General features: G+C 36.6%; 1 protein-coding gene across 17 annotated transcripts in view; it reads right to left on the reverse strand.

Moving 5' to 3' along the window:
* The window catches only part of BLTP1 (bridge-like lipid transfer protein family member 1), a 208,042-nt gene that overhangs the window by 184,576 nt on the left and 1,932 nt on the right, over positions 1–21,534 (reverse strand). For all 17 annotated transcript variants that reach the window (XM_042234373.2, XM_060401067.1, XM_060401064.1 and 14 more), the window contains 4 exons: positions 4,995–5,125; positions 2,279–2,395; positions 1,196–1,274; positions 113–177 (listed from right to left, as the gene is read on the reverse strand). In XM_042234373.2, coding sequence (XP_042090307.1) covers positions 113–177; positions 1,196–1,274; positions 2,279–2,395; positions 4,995–5,091 — 358 coding nt within the window. In that variant the 5' untranslated portion in view covers positions 5,092–5,125. The remainder of the gene's footprint in view (positions 1–112; positions 178–1,195; positions 1,275–2,278; positions 2,396–4,994; positions 5,126–21,534) is intronic.

The raw sequence follows: 21,534 nt of genomic DNA on the forward strand, positions 1-21,534 counted from the left end.
AAATATTTTTATCTATTACAAAATGTGAAACATTTCAACATCTACAAATCAAAATTCTGATTATATTACTGAAGATTTCAAACACATGAAAAAATGAAACCCTGATGCTTACCATGTTGCTTCTGCTTTGGATTATACATTTTCCACCACCGAAAAATTATAAATCCATCTTGAATTCTAGCAAGATAAATTACAAAATTGATAGCTTAAACAACAATTTATTTAACTCATTTCTTAGTTATTATAAAAAGCAGGAAATTGATAATAGGGAAATACAGAAAACTGGACACTAGCATACATAGGAAAATAAAGTGTTAACAGAAAAAGCTTTTTCTTTTTAAAGTGATATTTTTAAAATGAAGTTAAAATTATATAAACTAAAAGTCAAATCTTGAAAGGGAAATATTAGCACACAAAGGGAAAACTTTTAAAGATTTTCTTTCATCTCTATAATGATATATCACTTCATATCCCCAAAGGGTGGAATTATAGCCTAACTTTTACTTTTAACTTGAAAATAGTTGTAGACTCACAAAGAAGTTATCTCTACTGTTATAAGTGAGGTACGAGTGCTGCCAAACTCTAGCACTTCTCAACTAATTTAGTGTCTCCAAATTTATCCAAGTAACAAATTTTAAGAAAATCACATGAATAGTGTAAGCTTTTCTTTCAAGGCTTACAGAAGACAGAATACATCAAACATATGAACTATCATTTTTCATTATATTCAATTTTCATCTCTTTCATAAGGTAAAACTAGAAATGCTATTAACGTTAAATTATTCTAAAAATTGACTATCTATAAAAAAGGGATAATGGATAAGAGATATCAACACCCCTGATCCTTGCTTATATAACAAATGACCACAATGAATTCTACAACAAAAATGGTCAAGTAATCTAATGCTCAATTTTTAAAACTAGGGATGATATGAGATTGTTCATTTCTATAAGCTGCTATTCAAATATGATTTTTTTGGCCAGTGTAAACCTTAGCTAAATTAATTCACAGATAGAAACATAAAAAAAAAAATCAATTCACCAGGTTTGAGTCACAGAAAAAAATGATTGCTGACTTATGGTTTTATTTGAAAATCCAACACTGTTACTATGAAAAAGCAAGCCATATTCAATTCAGTATTATAATCAACAAAGTTTGTAATATTTCAGATTTAAGATGGATATTTATTTTTACCTAATAGACATGTCTTCTGTTATATAATAGATTTCACGAACCATGACTTTTCCAGAAAGAACAGAGAAAGAAAATGAACCTGTTGTAGGGGAAAAAAAAACAAAAAAAACCCAGCAGCAATTAATGTAATTGTTTTGAAAAACAGTGGAGCCCTAAAAGCTTTAAATAATCTTCACATTCAATTTATCCAATAATTAAATGTTCTTTCCCTACTTCTTTCCTGATATCCTTAGAGCCTTATTAATCTTGTCATTTTCCCCTCAAATATAACAAAAAGTGCCATAGATATCATTACTATGAACTGAGTTACTAAATAATTATTTGAGAACGTTAGTTTAACAGCTACTTCCTATGAATAATTCTCTTAATTAGGCACAGTCATTAAATGAACCCAAAGCAGTTCACTATTTTTCTCCATTAATTTTGGTGACTCCAGGAACCAGTCATTGCCTCAAATTAATGAAAGACTACCTATGTTTGAGAGAACTTTTATTTATGACCACTAAGAGGCGCTCTAAGGAAGAGCAGAAATATTCTATTAGGTGGTCCCTCACCTCTTTTTCCCCAGTGGTTCAGGGTTTTTCCAAAGAATATGACTTCCTAATATACCCTCCTATCTACTTGCGAACTTCCCATTTATAAGTAGGTTAAATTAATAACAAAAGCTACAAAATGAAGTACACAAGATGATTCCACTTAGTTACAGATTTTTTAGGCATCAGATTTTTTAAAAAAGCAAAACTTCATCAAGCATTAGAAATTTTCTTTGGATGGTAGAATCATGAGAAATATCCAGTTACATATTTTATACGTGTCCAGATATTTCAAATTATTTTAATGAGGATCTCTCGTAAGCCAAAAAAGTCGAAAGGCTACTACAGAAACACTTTGAGAAATAAGAACGAGATAAAGGACATAACCAAATGGTAGTTCAACTCTAGTCAGAGTACTATATTAGAGAAATTTTAGGTAGATTAGTTTAACTTTCATGAAACAAAGTAAATTTTTAAAGCTATTGTGTGTTTACAAAATAAACTTGACAATTTCCAGATTACACAGAAGAAAAAAATTACTCAGACTTACCAATATGAATATAGCCATGCTTGTATAACCTGTTAAGAACCAGTGTTAAAATAAGACCAACATTCCGAGAATTATAATAGGTGAGATAAATAATCCATCCACAAGACAAAATAGTAGCTGTTGGAAAAAAAGAATGCAAAAAAAAGGATCTCACTATACATTTCCTTTTGATCACCTTAGCATTTTAATAAAAATTTGTTGATCATTTATCATGTTCAGAAACGAGAAGATTTTCTTCCATATGGTAACATGTCCTCTTACAATACTTGAATTTTTAAAACCAGAGGTTGATTCTACTTCACCTACCTTTCAAATTCATTCTCTTTAGTCATTCACCAGAAAAATACAGATTTCAATCAGATCAAGTAAAACAATGTTTCAAGTAAAACTGCTTTCCTTTTTTTCTGTTTCATTTTACACTACTTTGTACAGTTTTATTTATTAAACACACACAAAGTGCTTTGGGAACAGAAAGCCCATATTTCTGAATATTCTGGAAAAAAAAATCTACCTTTATTAGACTCAGAGTTCATTCCTAAGCTATTTCCCAAAGGTTACAGTCACTTACAAAGAAAACTGATGATTTTTTTATATCAGAGAAAAGTCACTTTTTAAAAAAATCAACAGTCTCTGCTTTTAAAATACTGTTGGAAAGAACTGAGAAATTTAACCTACTTAAAGGCATATCTATATTGAATAGGCCACCAAATATCAATACTATTATGTTGCAGTTGGTAAGACAATAACTTACTTTTAAAGAACACCATTAAATACGCTTCAGTACATGGTATTCTATATTTGACCATTTTTTATGAAAAGTTTATAGTCACTTATAAAATTTGTAATATTCCTCCCAAAAAACCTAGCTCACTAATAGATAAATGACAAAATATAAGAAAGTACTTTTTGATAAATTTTCTTTTACTTATGCATTTGAAAAGTATAACTATTTTCTAGATTAAGACAAAGTAATATAAAGCAATTTAATATATGTAACCTTTTAGCAACACTGTATTAAGTTTGTACTTTTAAAAAATTATGTTAAGATACCTAAAACAAAGCAGTCACTGAGAGTCAAAATACATCATTAATTACTTATGGTAGCTTAGACTGATGTTAATAGCTTTGAGGTAGCAAGTGCTATGATTTGCCCATAAAAATTATTTCTAGAACAATTCTTTTGATGATACAATACTATTTTAAAGTTAAAGTCATCCTGTATTAATTTTTACCATGAATCACTGTGTGAACAGCAAGTTGCTATGGGCTCTTCAGAAAGGCAAAGGTATTTGCTGAGAAAGCATGCTCTCATCTCAGAAAGTAGACCACCTGGGAGCTGTGGCCCTTTCAGTGTATCATGTCCCTCCCTGCTCCATGCCCTTCTATATTGTAAGACCATTAATAAAAGAGAGAGATGAAAACAATCCCTCATTGTTTTCCTGGTTGTTGCTATTTTCACCTGAAAGAAAGGAGCTGTATACCATGCAAAAAAAAAAACCAGAAATTCTAAATGACAGGAAAGGGGGCACACAGGATATAAGAAAGATGTCTGCCTTTAATTAAACTAAAAGATAATTTTCAATGCTGTTTTCATGAAATTGTATTTCATAGTATTGTTTTGCACTTCATTTTACTTTTAAGTTTTTATTATGATAATTTAGAATAATTCATGTTCATCAATTAGGGGAGAAAAAACAAAGTTTAAATGGTAAGCCAATCCCACCTACAAACCATAAATCATTATAATTCCCTTTATATACACTTCTCCTCTACTGTAACCCTATCACACAACATCATGAAAGAAGCACAAGCCTACACTCAAGAAAAAGAACAGTTGCATAACCTGTGTAAGTTATTTAATTTTTATGGGTCTCAATTCCCCAATAGGTTAATAGGAAAATATCAGCTACCTTCATAAATCTGCTGTGAATATAACTGAGATAACATATGCAAAATGCCTGTGGCACATGGTACACAGATGTTAATAAATATTTCGTCAAGAAATATTACCATTACCTCCCTTTCCTCTCTCACTCCATCTTGCCCTTCCTATTTTCCTCTCTGCACTTTTCTAATTCTTATGCTAAAATTCAAATCAAATAGCGTGAAAATTCCATGAAACATCTGGACAGTAACAATCTACAGTAATTGCTTCCTTCCTCAATACTTGATGTATTTCTCCTTATCTGTTCATATTCATTCACTCACTCATACATCTTCCCTCTCTCTGCAACTTAATTATATACTGCTTTGTATTATTTGTGTACACCGAGAAAAGTTCTGGAATATAAGACCAAAAAAAATCATTACTGGAAAATTCCACTGTCAGGTAAATAAGAAGTGAGCACAGAGATAAGATTTAATTAGGCAAAAACATTTACCAGGAGGATTTATCACTTTATAATAAAACAAAAGTGTTTGTGTGTATGTTAGGATGGGAAATTGAAGAGCTGATCTGAAACAGGAAAGAAAAGCTAGGTCTCTTATCATCCCACTTCCCCTAACACAGACAAGGAAGCAGTCTAAGGAAAACAGCCCTCAAGAGCAGTTTCCAGAGCAAATATTCATAGAAACACAGATTAAAATACTTGTCTCCAAAAAAACAAACAAATAGTATTGTAAGCACTCTAACTTCAGTAAACTACTGCTTAAAATCTGGCAGCTGTTAATCCATACACAAAAAATAATAAAGTACAAGAAAATATATTCTACTTACCAACAAGGAGCCAAACAACATTTGAATTGTGTTCTGTAAGAAAATCTTCTAGTTGAGTGATACTAGGAACAATACTCTCATTCTTCCTTTGATCCATTACTAAAATTTTTCCAGAATAGCATCTAAAAGGCCTGAAAGAGTTCCAAAGTTAAATTTAGAATTTAACCTATATAAGGGGAGAAAGGTGAATTTAATAAATGTGAAAGTTTATTAAATCATATTTTGCTTTCTTCAAAGACAGGAATGTAAAACTATAACAAATAATAATAACAAAGACGTCCATGTTTCTACATAAAATATAAAACAATGTATCATATTTTTAAAGTCCTGATTTCACCAATCTAAGTATGAATAGAGATCCAAGTTCAATTACTAAACTCTGGCTCAAAATAAGAGGGACATAATTAGTCTTAAATCTAACCAAAGATATTTATTCTCAACAATCAAGAAATATCAGTCATCAATGTTAGACAAATTCATCTAGACTTGTACCCAAAACTACCACTTAATTATAATGAATTTATATATTAAGCTTTAGTAATCCTTCTTAACCGCTATCAGCTGTGTATTCCCATTATTCCATGAAGAAACAATCTTCCTAGTTTAAATTCATTCTAGATAGAATTTGGACACTAAGCAGATCTCCTGCTATCAGACTCTCAGGACAAAATATAATACATGTCAAATTGTGACCAGACATGTGCAAATGTATTTATGTGTGTGTAACTGAGTATGTGTATGTATGTGTACATGTATATGTGTGTGTGTGTGTATATATATATATGGACTGAGAATCAGCAAAAAGGAATGCAAGTTCTTTTTTTATGATCTAAGAAACAGAAAATTATCCCTCTGAGGGTACGGTATTAACATGACTAATCTAACCCATCTATAACAAAATTACCTTGTGATAAATCAGGAAAAGGATGAGAAAAGTTAGACAAAGAAAGCTACACAGTTAATAATCCTTTACGACCAAAGAGCATACATGACTTTTATGGAGAGACTGAAAGAGAGATTTTAAAACAGAAAGATATGTGAGGACAACTTTCTAGCTGAAATTCCACACAGTTAGCTTATCACCTTCGCAAAATGTTTTTCTGTTTACTCACCACAAATCCTGTCTTTACAGGTCACAAAACAAGTTTAAAAACTGGATGAGACAACATTGCAAAATACTGTCTACGATTACAACATTTCATATTTCTGCATTGTTGAAAACACTATAATTTAGAGGCAAATTAAAAATTCACTTTTAAAAAATGAGTTGTTTCAAAAGGCTTATTATTAAAAGTATATGAAAACCTAGGGCAAAATTGCTAGAGAAACTTTTATGTTTTCATTTTTCAGTAAACTTTTTTTCCTATAGTTTCAGTTCAGTTCAGTTTCAGTTCAGTCGCTCAGTCATGTCCAACTCTTTGCGACCCCATGAATTGCAGCACGCCAGGCCTCCCTGTCCATCACCAACTCCCGGAGTTCACTCAGACTCATGTCCATCGAGTCAGTGATGCCATCCAGCCATCTCATCCTGGGTCGTCCCCTTCTCCTCCCGCTCCCAATCCCTCCCAGCATCAGAGTCTTTTCCAATGAGTCAACTCTTCGCATGAGGTGGCCAAAGTACTGGAGTTTCAGCTTTAGCATCATTCCTTCCAAAGAAATCCCAGAGCTGATCTCCTTCAGAATGGACTGGTTGGATCTCCTTGCAGTCCAAGGGACTCTCAAGAGTCTTCACCAACACCACAGTTCCAAAGCATCAATTCTTGGGCGCTCAGCCTTCTTCACAGTCCAACTCTCACATCCATACATGACCACAGGAAAAACCATAGCCTTGACTAGATGGACCTTAGTTAGCAGTAGTTAAAATAATATATTTTGAGCAAGTACAGAAGTAAAGGCTAAGACCTAACAAAGGCCCTAAAGTAAAGGAGACATTCTGGCCTAAGGGAAGTGTCTAAAAACAACCCTGGACACAGAAAACCCAGACTGAACTGGGGCTATACACTTTGCCACATTGCTTAAGTGCCATACTGACAATCCCTTAAAGAAGATGAAGTGGAGACTGATTCAAGAACCTACTGTATAACCTTCACTGAGCAAATGATGGAATAAGAAACAACCTGGTTGTTTCTTCTTTCCTACCTAAACAGTTTATGCTAAAAGCCACAAGGTGAAGTCAGCCTCTCCCATCAGGAAATTCCATAAGCCTCTTACCCTTCTCCATCAGAGGGCAGACAGACTGAAAACCACAATCACAGGAAACAAACCAATCTGATCACAAGGACCACAGCCTTGTCTAACTCAATTAAACTATGAGCCATGTAGGGCCACCCAAGACAGACAGGTCATGGTGGAGAGTTCTGACAAAACGTGGTCCACTGGAGAAGGGAATGAAAAACCATGTTAGTATTCCTGCCTTGAGAACCCCATAACAGTATGGAAAAGCAGAAAGACAGGACACAGAAAGATGAACTCCACAGATCGGTAGGGTGTCCAATATGCTACTGGAGATCAGTGGAGAAATAACTCCAGAAAGAATGAAGAGACATAGCCCAAAGAAAAAAAAAAAAAACACCCAGTTGGGGATGTGACTGATGATGGAAGTAAAGTTCGATGCTGTAAAGAGCAATACTGCATAGGAACCTGGAATGTTAGGTCCGTGAATCAAGGCAAATTGGAAGTGGTCAAACAGGAGATGATGAGTGAACATCGACATTTTATCAGCAAACTAAACACTAAAATTCAAATTGGTGAATTTAATTAGGATGACCTTTATACCTACTACTGTTGGCAAGAATCCCTTAGAAGAAATGGAGTAGCCATCATAGTCCTCAAAAGGGTCCAAAATGCAGTACCTGGATGCAATCTCAAAAATGACAGAATGATCTCTGTTCATTACCAAGGCAAACCATTGACTATCACAGTAATCCAAGTCTATGCCCAGACCAGCAATGCTGAAGAAGCTGAAGCTGAACAGTTCTATGAGACCTACTAGACTATCTAGAATTAACACTGAAAAAAGACGTCCTTTTCAATACAGGGGACTGGAATACAAAAGTAGGGAGTCAAGAAATACGTGAAGTAAGGGGCAAATTTGGCCTTGAAGTACAGAATGAAGCAAGGCAAAGGCTAACAGAGTTTTGCCAAGACAATGCACTGCACATAGCAAACACCCTCTTTCAACAACACAAGGGAAGACTCTACACATGGATATCACCAGATGGTCAATACTGAAATCACACTGATTATATTGTTTGAAACCACAGATGGAGAAGCTGTATACAGTCAGAAAAAACAAGACTGGGAGCTGACTGTGGCTCAGATAATGTACTCCTTATTGCCAAATTCAGACTTATATTGAAGAAAGTAGGGAAAACCACTAGATCATTCAGGTATGACCTAAATCAAATCCCTTATGATTATACAGTGGAAGTGATAATTAGATCAAGGGATTAGATCTGATAGAGTGCCTGAAGAACTATGGATGGAGGTTTGTGACATTGTACAGGAGACAGGGATCAAGACCATCCCCAAGAAAAGGAAATGCAAAAAGGCAAATTAGTTGTCTGATGAGGACTTACAAATAGCTGAAAAAAGAAAAGATGCAAAAGGCAAAGGAGAAAAGGAAAGATATATCTATCTGAATGCAGAGTTCCAAAAGAATAGCAAAGAGAGATAAGAAAGCCTTCCTCAGTAATTAATGCGAAGAAATAGAGGAAAACAACAGACTGGGAAAGACTAGCAATCTCTTCAAGAAAATTAGAGTTAAAAGGGAACTTTTCATGCAAAGATGGGCACAATAAAGGACAGAAATGGTATGGACCTAATAGAAGCAGAAGATATTAAGAAGAGGTGGCAAGAATACACAGAAGAACTGTACAAAAAAGATCTTCATGACCCAGATAATCACAATGGTGTGATAACTCACCTAGAGCCAGACATCCTGGAATGCGAAGTCAAGTGGGCCTGAGGAAGCATCACTATGAACAAAGCTAGTGGAGGTGATGGAATTTCAGTTAAGCTATTTCAAATCCTAAAAGATGATGCTGTGAAAATGCTGCACTCAATATGCCAGCAAATTTGGAAAACTCAGCCATGGCCACAGGACTAGAAAAGGTCAGTTTTCATTCCAATCCCAAAGAAAGGCAATGCCAAAGAATACTCAAACTACCACACAACTGCACTCATCTCACACACTAATAAAAAGCCAGGCTTTAACAATATGTAAACCATTAAATTCCATATGTTCAAGCTGGATTTAGAAAAGGAAGAGGAACCAGAGATCAAATTGCCAACATCCACTGGACCATCGAAAAAGCAAGAGTTCCAGAAAAACATCTACTTCTGCTTTATTGACTATGATTGTGACTATAAAGCCTTTGATTGTGTGGACCACAGCAAACTCTGAAAAATTCTTAAAGAAAAGGGAATACCAGACCACCTGACCTGCCTCTTGAGAAACCTGTATGCAAGTCAGGAAGCATCAGTTAGAACTGGACATGGAATAACAGACTGGTTCCAAATGGAAAAAGGAGTACATTAAGGCTGTATATTGTCACCCTGCTTATTTCACTTATATGCAGAGTACATTATGAGAAATGCTGCACTGTATGAAGCACAAGCTGGAGTCAAGATTGCCAGGAGAAATATCATTAACCTTAGATATGCAGATGACATCACTCTTATGGCAGAAAGTGAAGAACTAAAGAGCTTCTTGATGAAAGTGAAAGAGGAGAGTGAAAAACTTGGCTTAAAATTCAACATTAAGAAAACTAAGATCATGGCATCCAGTCCCATCACTTCACGGCAAATAGATGGGGAAACAGTGGAAACAGTGACAGACTTTTTTCTTGGGCTCCAAAATCACTGCAGATGGTGACTGCAGCCATGAAATTAAAAGATGCTTACTCCTTGGAAGAAGAGTTATGACCAACCTAGACAAAATATTAAAAAGCAGAGACATTACTTTGCCAACAAAGGTCTGTCTAGTCAAAGCTATGATCTTTCTAGTAGTCATGTATGTATGTGAGAGTTGGACTGTAAAGAAAGCTGAGCACTGAAGTATTGATGCTTTTGAACTGTGGTGTTGGAGAAGACTCTTGAGAGTCCCTTGGACTGCAAGGAGATCCAACCAGTCCATCCTAAAGGAAATCAGTCCTGAATATTCATCGGAAGGACTGATGTTGAAGCTGAAACTCCAACACTTGGCCACCTGATGTGAAGAACTGACTCATTTGAAAAGACCCTGATGCTAGGAAAGATGGAAGGCAGTAGGAGAAGGGGACGACAGAGGATGAGATGGTTGGATGGCATCACCGACTCAATGGACATGAGTTTGGGTGAACTCCGGGAGTTGGCGATGGACAGGGAGGCCTGGTATGCTGCAAGCCATGGAGTCACAAAGAGTCGGACATGACTGAGTGACTGAACTGAACTGAACTGGAATAAGGCAGGCATATGTACTGGGGAGGAGAGGGACAGGAGTCTCAATGGCCAAAAAAAGAATGTCAAAGCCAAATAAAACCTGAAATACTCTAAGTATCCATTTGTGTGGTGAACAGGGTCGACGGAAAGCAGCAGTATTTTAGGATATCAAATCCATAGCAGGATGAGGTGGAGTACTTCCCAGGTGCTGGAGCCTGGGTGGAAGGATGAGGGCATCCAAGGCAGGGGGAGAGGGCAGGAGCAGTCCAGCTCAGGTATCAGTCTGGGCAGCAAAGAAGGTCATTCAAACAGGGAGGCTTCCTAGTGCAGGGTGTCAGAACCCAAGAGGAAGGCATCGGATCCCAAAGAGATAAGCAGAGCTTCCATGCAGAAGGGTGATCTGGAATATGACAGGAACAGGATAAGGAGGACCAACACCTGGGAGGTGGCTCATGTAGGGGATGCAGGAGGGAGTTAACCTAGTAAGTATATCAAGAATAATGGAAGCCAAGTTTCTCACTGTCAGAGGATATATAAGGGAAGAAAATCAGAATTAATCCTGTGGTGTTGGATAAAAACTAGAGGTATGGCTTTCAATATAAATGGATATAGAAATAGCTATAGCTGCGTATGTATATATGTGTGCATAGTTTTTCACAGACCCTGAGAGCAGCACCTCAATATAAATGAACAGAAGCCTTCTCTTCTAAAAACCATTTTCTCTTTAGAGGGGTCCTTGAAGAAATGGCTAATTCTACAACTAGGGCAGAGAAAGTCAGGATGAGCTTTTTTTTCCATAAATGAAAAAAGTGTTCAAAGAATGATGGAAAATGTCAAAAGAAGTAAAAACCAGCTTTAAGAGGCTCCCATTGGCAAAATCTGGGACAATTTAAGCACTGCTATAAATAATAGTAACAAACCACACCCATTTAATAAATACAAATTTATGAATCCATACCAATATAAATAATCAACTAAATTTTGATGAGCAACAGCATGCTTATATCTTAGAATAACTGGTCTCCAAAAGAACTATCAGTGAAGAGGGGGAAAAGAGGAAGTTTGAGACAGCTGACAATTAAGTGATCAAAGCTCCTGTGTGCTTAGTTGTTGTGTATGACTCTCTGCAACCCTTTGGACTGTGGCCCACCAGGCTCCTCTGTCCATTGGGTTTTCCAGGCAAGAATACCAGAGTGGGTTGCCATTTCCTTCTCCAAGGGATCTTCCTGACCCAGGGATCAAACCTACGTCTCCTGTGTCTTCTGCATTGCAAGCACATTCTTTACCCTCTGAGCCATCAAGGAAGCCCACGTGATCAAAGTAAATGCCATCAATATAGGTATAAATCAAAATCATTTACTTTTTAATAAAGAAAACAGCCTAGTGTTGGTGGTATAGTGGTGAGCATAGCTGCCTTCCAAGAAAAGTCTCACTTCCTTGATATTCCTTCAAAGACACATAACCTGAATCTAATCTATCCTGCTTCTCTCCTCTCAATCATAATGACCGATAGAGATTGTTTTATTCATCTTTGTATGCACAATACCAGTGACAATGCCTTGAACACAGCCATTAATTTCAAGTACGTCATTTTAAATGGTATTTTTATCTATTACACAAAAAGCAACACTGATCTACATGTTTTAAGACATGTTCTCTCAGTATTTTCATGATTCACCTATGTTCTGTTCATTCTTCCTGAAATCCATGGGACTCGTTTCAAAACTGCTGTCCACATTAGAAAATAAATAAATAAATAAATAAATAAAGAAATTGTGGTAATTACTATTTTAGTGACGTACAAAGAAAAGCGCAAAAATGTGAAACAGTTTAATCAAACACAGCAACGGCCAGAGATTTATCAAAGTTCCTAAAACCACCACCACTATCACGATTCTTAGAAATAGCTTTTCAAAAAAAAAATTTATTTTTCTAAGTGAATTATCTGTAAAATCTTTCCAAATACTATATTCAACTTATTTTCTCTCCTACTCGCATGAAGGAACAAAACTAACATCTAATACTTGCATCATCAGATTTTTAGAGACAGAATTCCAAATCTTGTTCTGGTCCTACAAGAATAGAGGTCAGCCTACAAATCAATAAAAAAAAATTACAAATAATCTGACAGAAAAATAAGAAAATATAGAAACAGGTAATTCACAGAAAAAGATAATATCACCAGCAATTAGCAACAATCACAATTTATCACTCACTAGCCAAAAAAGCAAAAATTTTTAGAAAGATTACAAACAACTATATGGCAAAAGTATGGGGAAATGGGCACTCTCACAGTTGACAGAAGTAAAGTGCCTTTGAGAAGAACAATTTGTCAGATACTACAAAAATGTACATGTTCTGATTTGAAAATTTCAGTTCCAGGGCTCTATTTATTTCTCAGAAATACTTAGAAACAAAGATGTTTTTTCAAGGACAATCACTGCAGCATTATATATCATACTGAGATAATAGAAAAATGTCAGTTAATAGGAAAATAGTTAAATTATGGGACACCCTTACCATATATAATACTCTTACTATGTGAAATAATATGTAGCCTTTTTAAAAGAATAAAACAGCTCCATAAAGGATACAGGGAAATGTTCAGGATCTATGTAATGTTAAGAGGAGAAAAGCAAGTTGAGCAAAAAGATGTATAGTACTCTACTTATATTAAAAAAAAAACAGACTATCCATTATATGTAACACATATCTAAACCATATAGATATACCACATATGCACATATGTACATATGTGATATGTATATGTATATAGTTTTATTAATCTGCAAAAACATTATCAAAGCCACTACTTCTGAGAGATAACTATTATTTAAATATTTTACAACTGGCTTCCAATTCTTCCTTAATTTAAAACAAAAAAAAAGGGAGGGTGGTGGCTGGAAGACAGGACATGACAGGCAAGAAAGGGGCTTTTCCTTTCCAAGCACACACTCCACAGCCTCTCCTTATAACTATGGCCAAGGAACAGGTTTCTCCCACCTCTAGAATATCAACTTGATCATCTGTCAACTGGTCATCTGTCATTCTACCACCATGTCTGTCTTTCTTCAGTTCTTAAATCCTTGTCTTTTTAAAAAAATTAAAACGCAGATACCAAGCAATATCGAACTCAAAGGCTTCATTAAAACCTCAGAAATATCAGTTAACACCTCAGCAAGAATTATTTGATTTGATAGCTCTGAGTGTAAGAATTGAAGTTGAACAGCGGTACTGTTATCTAAAAGGGGAAAGAATGGAAGTTGAACAGCTGTACTGTTATCTAAAAGGGAAAGAAGGAAGAACACCAACAGGAAAGAGACTGGAGGAATGGAGAAAGAGGAAGCAGTTATCAAGGAATAACGGAAGAGTCAAAAGGTCCTGCTTCAGACTGTATTGTTCCAAAAGCAGACCATAATGTGGATTGAGAGCATCGACTGAGACCACCTGGATTCAAAAACCTGTTCGAACATTATAGCTATGTGACCATGGGAAAGTTACCTAACCTCTTTGTGCTCTTATTCATCTGTAAAATGAGAACACTAATAATATCTACCTCACAGAGTTTACAGTTTGGATACGTAAAGCATTTAGAACAACTCTGGCACACAGCAGGTTAATATACTGTGTAAATGCCTGATACTGGCAATCAATACCACTTGTGCCTTGCCCATATACTGCTGATATTCACCTCTACACCAGAAGATTATTCATTCTGAACACCTGCAACACCCTACTGTAGGCTGCTTTCTGACTGCAGAAATGTGTTCAGTCTGTACTTAGGGTAGGCCAGAAATGCCAGAATTAATGTCAATGATGCCTAGAAAGTCATTGGGTAAACACCTGCAGCTTCCCTGCTCTTGACTTGTGATAACTCTGATGCATATTTTATTTGGTCTCTGAGAGATCCCCAGTGGTAGTGAGCTGCAGATGCCCACAATAGTAACTGTATCTTAGCATTCATCACATTGTAACTATTAGTTTTGAAGTCTGTTCCCCACAAGACAGCTAACTGCTCTTTAAGGATGTCTTTGCCCTATTCATCTGCCAATGCAATATTCAACAAAGTTCCTGGTATGCAGTAGTCTCTCAATAAATACTTGTTTCATAAATGAATGAAATAAATGCATCACTGTAGAAAGTACATAATTATGAACTATAGAAGGCAACGGCAACCCACTCCAGTACTCTTGCCTGGAAAATCCCATGAACGGAGGAGCCTGGTAGGCTGCAGTCCATGGGGTCGCTAGGAGTCTGACACGACTGAGCGAATTCACTTTCACTTCTCACTTTCATGCATTGGAGAAGAAAATGGCAACCCACTCTAGTGTTTTTGCCTGGAGAATCCCAGGGATGGGGGAGCCTGGTGGGCTGCTGTCTATGGGGTCGCACAGAGTCAGACACGACTGAAGCAACTTAGCAGCAGCAGCCAAAGTTAAGCACTTATTCAAGGCCAAGAGACTCCTAGATGATCTTTTTCACACTCAAGAAAATTTGGTTTTCATTTACTTGAGTTTAAGAAAAGGATATTCAACATCTCAATAATCCATTCCATATATTACAAAAATGAAGGAAAAAATTAATCATACTGAAATCTCTCATGCAACAGTTAAGTCACAATTATTTGTATAAAAGGTATTCACGTATCTTCAGATTGTTAAAGTTCTTTGAATTTAACCACAGTTCCTTTTCATAAAGGAATCTATATGGTTGTTTGGGTTTTTTAAATTTCTTTTTTATTGAAGTATAGTTCACTTACAATGTTGTGCCAATCTCTGCTGTACAGCAAAGTAACTCAGTTATACATACACATTTTTATATATTATGTTTCATTTTGGTTTATCACAGGATATTGCATATAGATCACTATACTAAACAGGTTTTAAGAGTTGGTAAATAAATCAACTTTACAGCTTTCTTTTAAACTTCATCAACACTGACATTCTCTTCAACATCGAGCGTGAGTATCTATCAGGACATAGCAGCATTCTGTACACTAGAAATTCTGTGCAGTATGCACTTTGTACACATTTCTGCATTGCTTGCCCATAAACCAAACTAGAATGACTTTACATTAACTGTTACAGAACATATTTCAAACTTACTTGAAAACTTTCCAGGTATGGTTTGGTTTCTGCACATACGTAAGAAATTATCTTGAAATAGCTTCCCTGGTGGCTCAGAGGTTAAAGCATCTGCCCGCAATGCAGGAGACCTGGGTTCGATCCCTGGGTTGGGAAGATCCCCTGGAGAAGGAAATGGCAACCCACTCCAGTATTCTTGCCTGGAGAATCCCATGGACAGAGGAGCCTGGTGGGCTACAGTCCATGGGGTCGCAAAGAGTCGGACACGACTGAGCGACTTCACTTCACTTACCTTTGTAGAGGTCCCAATTTCAAAGTCATTTATGTCTGCCTTAATTAAGAAGTAACTGACTCAAAGTGAAAGTGAAAGTTCCTCAGTCAGGTCTGACTCTTTGCGACAACATGGACTCTACAGTCCATGGAATTTTCCAGGCCAGAATACTGAAATGGGTAGCCTTTCCTTCTCCAGGGGATCTTAATCCAGGGATCGAACCCAGGTCTCCCACATTGTAGATGAATTCTTTACCAGCTGAGCCACAAGGGATATGGATATGGGGGAGAGGGTGGAAGTAACTGGCCATGTGTGTTTTATCAACATTCTCATCATACCAAGTCCAAAGAAATTATTTTTATTAGGCTGTTGCTATGCAGAAACCCAACAGATCCATTTAATAGCCAATTTCTATGAACTGAGAGCACTTAAATTGAACTTTTACATAAATACTATAACATAAACAGGCTGCTTTAGGAATTTTATGCAGATACAACCTTATACTACAGGTGATAACCTGAAACAGTATTTTAAGTGGATATGGAGCTGGATAAAAACATACTTCACATACATATAAAAAGTGACAAGGTCCAATAAGGTCAGTAGTCTAAAGTTTAGACTTACAAACATTTTGGACAATCTTACATTACGCTTTTAAATGTTCATTCCATGCTATTAACTCACCATTATAGATTAAATATAGCTACCATTATAAAATGGGCAACATTTATTCACTGCTTGTTATGTGCTAGGCACTGTTCTAAACACTTTACATATAGTTACTGATCTAACTGTTAGAAATAACTACCTATTAACAATTCCCCATTTTACAGAGAGAAACTGTGGCAATAAGAAACAAAGCACAAACACAGCTAAGATAAGGCCAATCTAGGATATGAACCTACACAGTTTGGCTTTACAGTCTGTGTAAATTTATATTGCCTCTCATATCATATCAGTTCAGTTATTCAGTCGTGTCCAACTCTTTGCAACCACGCGGACTGCAGCACGCCAGGCCTCCCTGTCCATCACCAACTGCTGGAGCTTACTCAAACTCATGTCCATCCAGTCGGTGATGCCATCCAACCAACTCATCCTCCAGCGTCGCCTTCTCCTTCTGCCTTCAATCTTTCCCAGCATCAGGGTCTTTTCCAATGAGTCAGTTCTTCACATCAGGTGGCCGAAGTATTGGAGTTTCAGCTTCAACATCAGTCCTTCCGATGAATATTCAGGACTGATTTCCTTTAGGATAGACTGGTTGGGGACTCTCAAGAGTCCTTTCTAACACCACAGTTCAAAAGCATTAATTCTTCGGCACTCAGCTTTCTTTACAGTCCAACTCTCACATCCATACATGACGACTAGGAAAACCACAACCTTGACTAGACGGACTTTTGTTGGTAATATGTCTGCTTTTTAATATGCTGTCTAGGCTGGTCATAACTTTTCTTCCAAGGAGCAAGCGTCTTTTAATTTCACGGCTGCAGTCACCACCTGCAGTGATTTTGGAGCCCAAGAAAATAAAGTCTATCACTGTTTCCCCATCTATTTGCCATGAAGTAATGGGACCAGATGCCATGATCTTCATTTTCTGAATGTTTAGTTTTAAGCCAACTTTTTCACTCTCCTCTTTCACTTTCATCAAGAGGCTCTTTAGTTCTTCTCCACTTTCTGCCATAAGGGTGGTGGCATCTGCATATCTGAGCTTATTGATATTTCTCCTGGCAATCTTCATTTCACCTTGTGCTTCATACATATGTTCACAGAAATCAGCCTGCAATTGTCTTTTGGCCCTCATTTTTCTTTTTTTTAACTACAAAAATGAATCCCTTCCTTCCACCTTTAAATTCTCAATTAGGAGCTAATATTTAATGTTACCAAAATCCATATTTTGGTATAAAAAATTCATATTTTGCCCAGTATGGCATTTTTTTTCTTCTAAAAGAATCCTCAAATAAATCAAAGGCCAGTAGTCACTTTTTAAAATTAGCTACAAGAGGCAACACATCAAGTTATTGAGCCTAAGAAATGGTAAAGGAGGATAAATTGTAAAGTCAAATCTGACTGAACCACCTCCCCACTTTTCTATACTTCTCTCTCTCCTGGAAGACATAAAGGCTGTAGCTATATATTTTTACAGAGCTTATTTGCCCCCTAAAGAAACTGACAATTGATAGCAGGTATGTGGAAGCTTTAATATATGTACAAAAAGTATTTGATATTCCTCCCTTCAAGAAGTGGTGCTTAACTCATTCCCAAGTGTGCACTGGACTTATTGATTCAGTTCTAAAAGAGCAGGGCAATGGAATGATGTGTCACCCTGTGAAAACTGGTATCATAGCTTCCTCTTTGCATGCGTGTGCTCTCTCTCACTCTGATCATTTGCTCCAGAGCGAGACAGCTGCAGGTGCTTTGTTTGGACACTTAGGAAGCCCTAGAGAAGTTCATGTGGTGAGAATTTGAGGCCTCCAGCCAAAAGCCATGTGAATGAACTATCACAGAAGCAAATCCTCTAGCCCCAGCTGAGCACTCATCTAACTGACGTCCCAGCCAATCAACTACAACCTTATGAGGGACCTGAAGCCAGAAATAATCGGTTCAGTCACTCCCAAATTCCCAACCCACAGAAACTCTGAGATAATAAAAGTGACTAAGTTTGGGGATAATTTCTTACTCTGCAACAGATAACAAATACAAAGTATGAGAAAGGTTATTTTGTGAGGTATCTGCAAGCTATCTCTACCCTGATGATTCAAATCTGCCATCTTAAGCTGCACTACCCTCATTCCTCTTCACCAAATGATCAGGAGTCAGCAAAACCACATGGAGAAGGCCACTGATCACATGAGTGAACCAAATCCTCTACCATGAAGTGGGAATCTCTTGCAAGGACTCTGAGGAGCAACCTCTAACCTGTCTCCAACGAATTTATCTGTACCCATAATCATCACCACCTCCTTCCCTCTTGTCTAAGGAGATGTCTATCTAAAGCACCCTTGACCTGCATCCTTGTATTCTATCCCTTCCAACTTGGCTAATGACCCTGCTCCACCAATTCTTCTCCTTTATTCCTGTCTTCAAATTCTCTTTCTGATGACTTTTTATCCTCAGCAAATAAAAACTATAAATGTATTCATATCATTCATACCTGTAAAAAACAAACACTCTCTCTCAAACTCATATCTTTAACTATCCCATTAACTATTTAAAAGCCAAAGTTTCTGAAAGGGCAAATGACATCAGCTCTTTCTTTTCTCTATCTTCTACCCAGTGTGAACTGGATCCATCTACGTAATTGCTCCTGCTGAGGTCAACAACTTAACTGACATGTCCAATGGATATTTTTGTTATCTTCATTTTAGCTGATGCCTCAAAGATGCCTAATATTCATTCCTTTCCTCCAAATTCAGTACTTCCATTTACTTGTGACTCTGATTTTCTTCTACTTCCCTGCCTACTACCTCATCTTTGAGGTAGGTTTTCCTTTCACCTTATCTTTATTGCTGTTTAGCCACTCAGCTGTGTCCAACTCTTTTGTGACGCCATAGACTGTAGCCCTGTAGGAGATTCCAGGCTCCTCTGTCCATGGAATTTTTCAGGCAAGAATACTGGAGTGGGTTGCCATTTCCTTCACCAGGGGATCTTCCTGACCCAGGGACTGAACCCACATCTCCTGCATTGGTAGCCAGATTCTTTACCCCTGAGACACCTGAGAATCCTATCCTTATTCAGTTCAGTTCAGTTCAGTCACTCAGTTGTGTCCGACTCTTTGCGACCCCATGAATTGCAGCACGCCAGGCCTCCCTGTCCATCACCAACTCCCAGAGTTCACTCAAACTCACATCCATTGAGTTGGTCACACCATCCAGCCATCTCATCCTCTGTCGTCCCCTTTTCCTCCTGCCCCCAATCTCTCCCAACATCAGAGTCTTTTCCAATGAGTCAACTCTTCGCATGAGGTGGCCAGAGTACTGGAGTTTCACCTTTAGCATCATTCCTTCCAAAGAACACCCAGGGCTGATCTCCTTTAGAATGGAGTGGTTGGATCTCCTTGCAGTCCAAGGGACTCTCAAGAGTCTTCTCCAACACCACAGTTCTTATTAAATACCCTTAAATATTATTCCCCATTCTCATATCTCTTCTTTTACTCTACATCATTTTCCCTTACTGATCTCACCCACTCCCATTGCTTTTAACTATCATCTATAAACTGAGACTTCAAATTTAAATATCAGGCTGAGTCTTCTTCTTAACTCAGATCCATACATAAAACTACCTAATGACATTTCTTGGAAGTCACAGATGCCTCAAATATAAGAGCCCAAAACTGAACTTGTCTCTGCCAACCATGCTTCTCAATATATTTCTCTTCCTATATATTCCCTCAGTAAATGGGCCCAGAATCCACTCAGTTTCTAGATATCAGCTAGATATCAGATAATTTAGTTCATTTATCCTGAAAATATTAAACATTAACAACAAAGCTGAACATGATAACGGCTAGAAGTCATCCTGACTCCACTTTTCCTCAAGCCTACTAAATCTTACCCATTTTATCTCCTTTGTATCTATCTAATCCATCGCCATCTCTTAATTCCCATTTGTACTGCTTTGCTTCTAAGGCTTATTTGCCACCTAGATTACAACAGCCTCTAACTGACTGACATGCTTCCAAGCTCATCTCTCTCCAATTATGCAGACCATTACCTCTCTGACCATGTCTCTTCTTTTTGTCACATATAAGTTCCCTGAAATTTTCTCAAATTAAAGAGTTAATTTTCTTAATCTCCCCTGAACGTTTGGGATTCTAACACTACAGTTTTTAATTTATTTTTGAGGTAACACTGGTTTATAATATTAAGTAAGTTTCATTATATTTTACTTCTGCATAAACTACATTGTGTTCACCACCAAAAATTTAGTTTCTATTCATTACCATACATTGATCTTCTTTTCCTATTTCACCTTGTTTTTTATATTCTACATATGAGTGAAATCATGCATTATTTGCATTTCATCTTATTTCAGTTAGCATAAAAATCCTCAAAATCTATCCATGTTGTAACAGATGGCAAAGTTACATCCTTTTTTACCACTGAGTATTATATATATATCTCACAGCATTATTTACAATAGCCAAGATATGGAAACAACCCAGCCCCATCAAAAGAAGAATGGATAAAGAAGATGTGGTCTACGACTATCTCTATCATGGAAACCAGTACACAAAAGTGAAGTCTGTAAGAATTCTGGTTTCTAACTGTATCTTAAAGTAGCACTAATAAGAGTACCTTCCTTTATTAACTATAATAATATGAAAGATTATAAACACTACTATATGAGTAATGCTGTTTTCCTAGTTTTTACATAAACCAAAAACATTCCTGCATATAAAATTTTTTTTAAAGATATGGGTTAACAAAAATATTGCCTTCTAGAAAAAAGTTCACTACTCTAGTACTCTCCAGAGCCATGATGACAACTCTTATCAGAAGCCGGAAAAAAAAAAAAAAAAATGCCTGACATATGGTACTCAAACAGTAGTTGAGTACTTATTCATGAAATTAAGATTCTCTCAATCATGTTTAACTATGTCTTCTATTATCCTCTGTAGAACTCATCGTGAAAAATATACTTAAGTTCAACTATACACAGTATTCTATGAAGAACAAACCAAAAGTCAACTAATTTTCTTCCCTTCCTTTTAAAATCCTTTATAACGTGGGCAGATTGATGAAGAAGCAAAAGAGAACAGAAAGTTGAC

Source organism: Ovis aries, chromosome 17 (genome assembly GCF_016772045.2).
Source record: "Ovis aries strain OAR_USU_Benz2616 breed Rambouillet chromosome 17, ARS-UI_Ramb_v3.0, whole genome shotgun sequence".
Classification (NCBI taxonomy): Eukaryota; Metazoa; Chordata; class Mammalia; order Artiodactyla; family Bovidae; genus Ovis; species Ovis aries.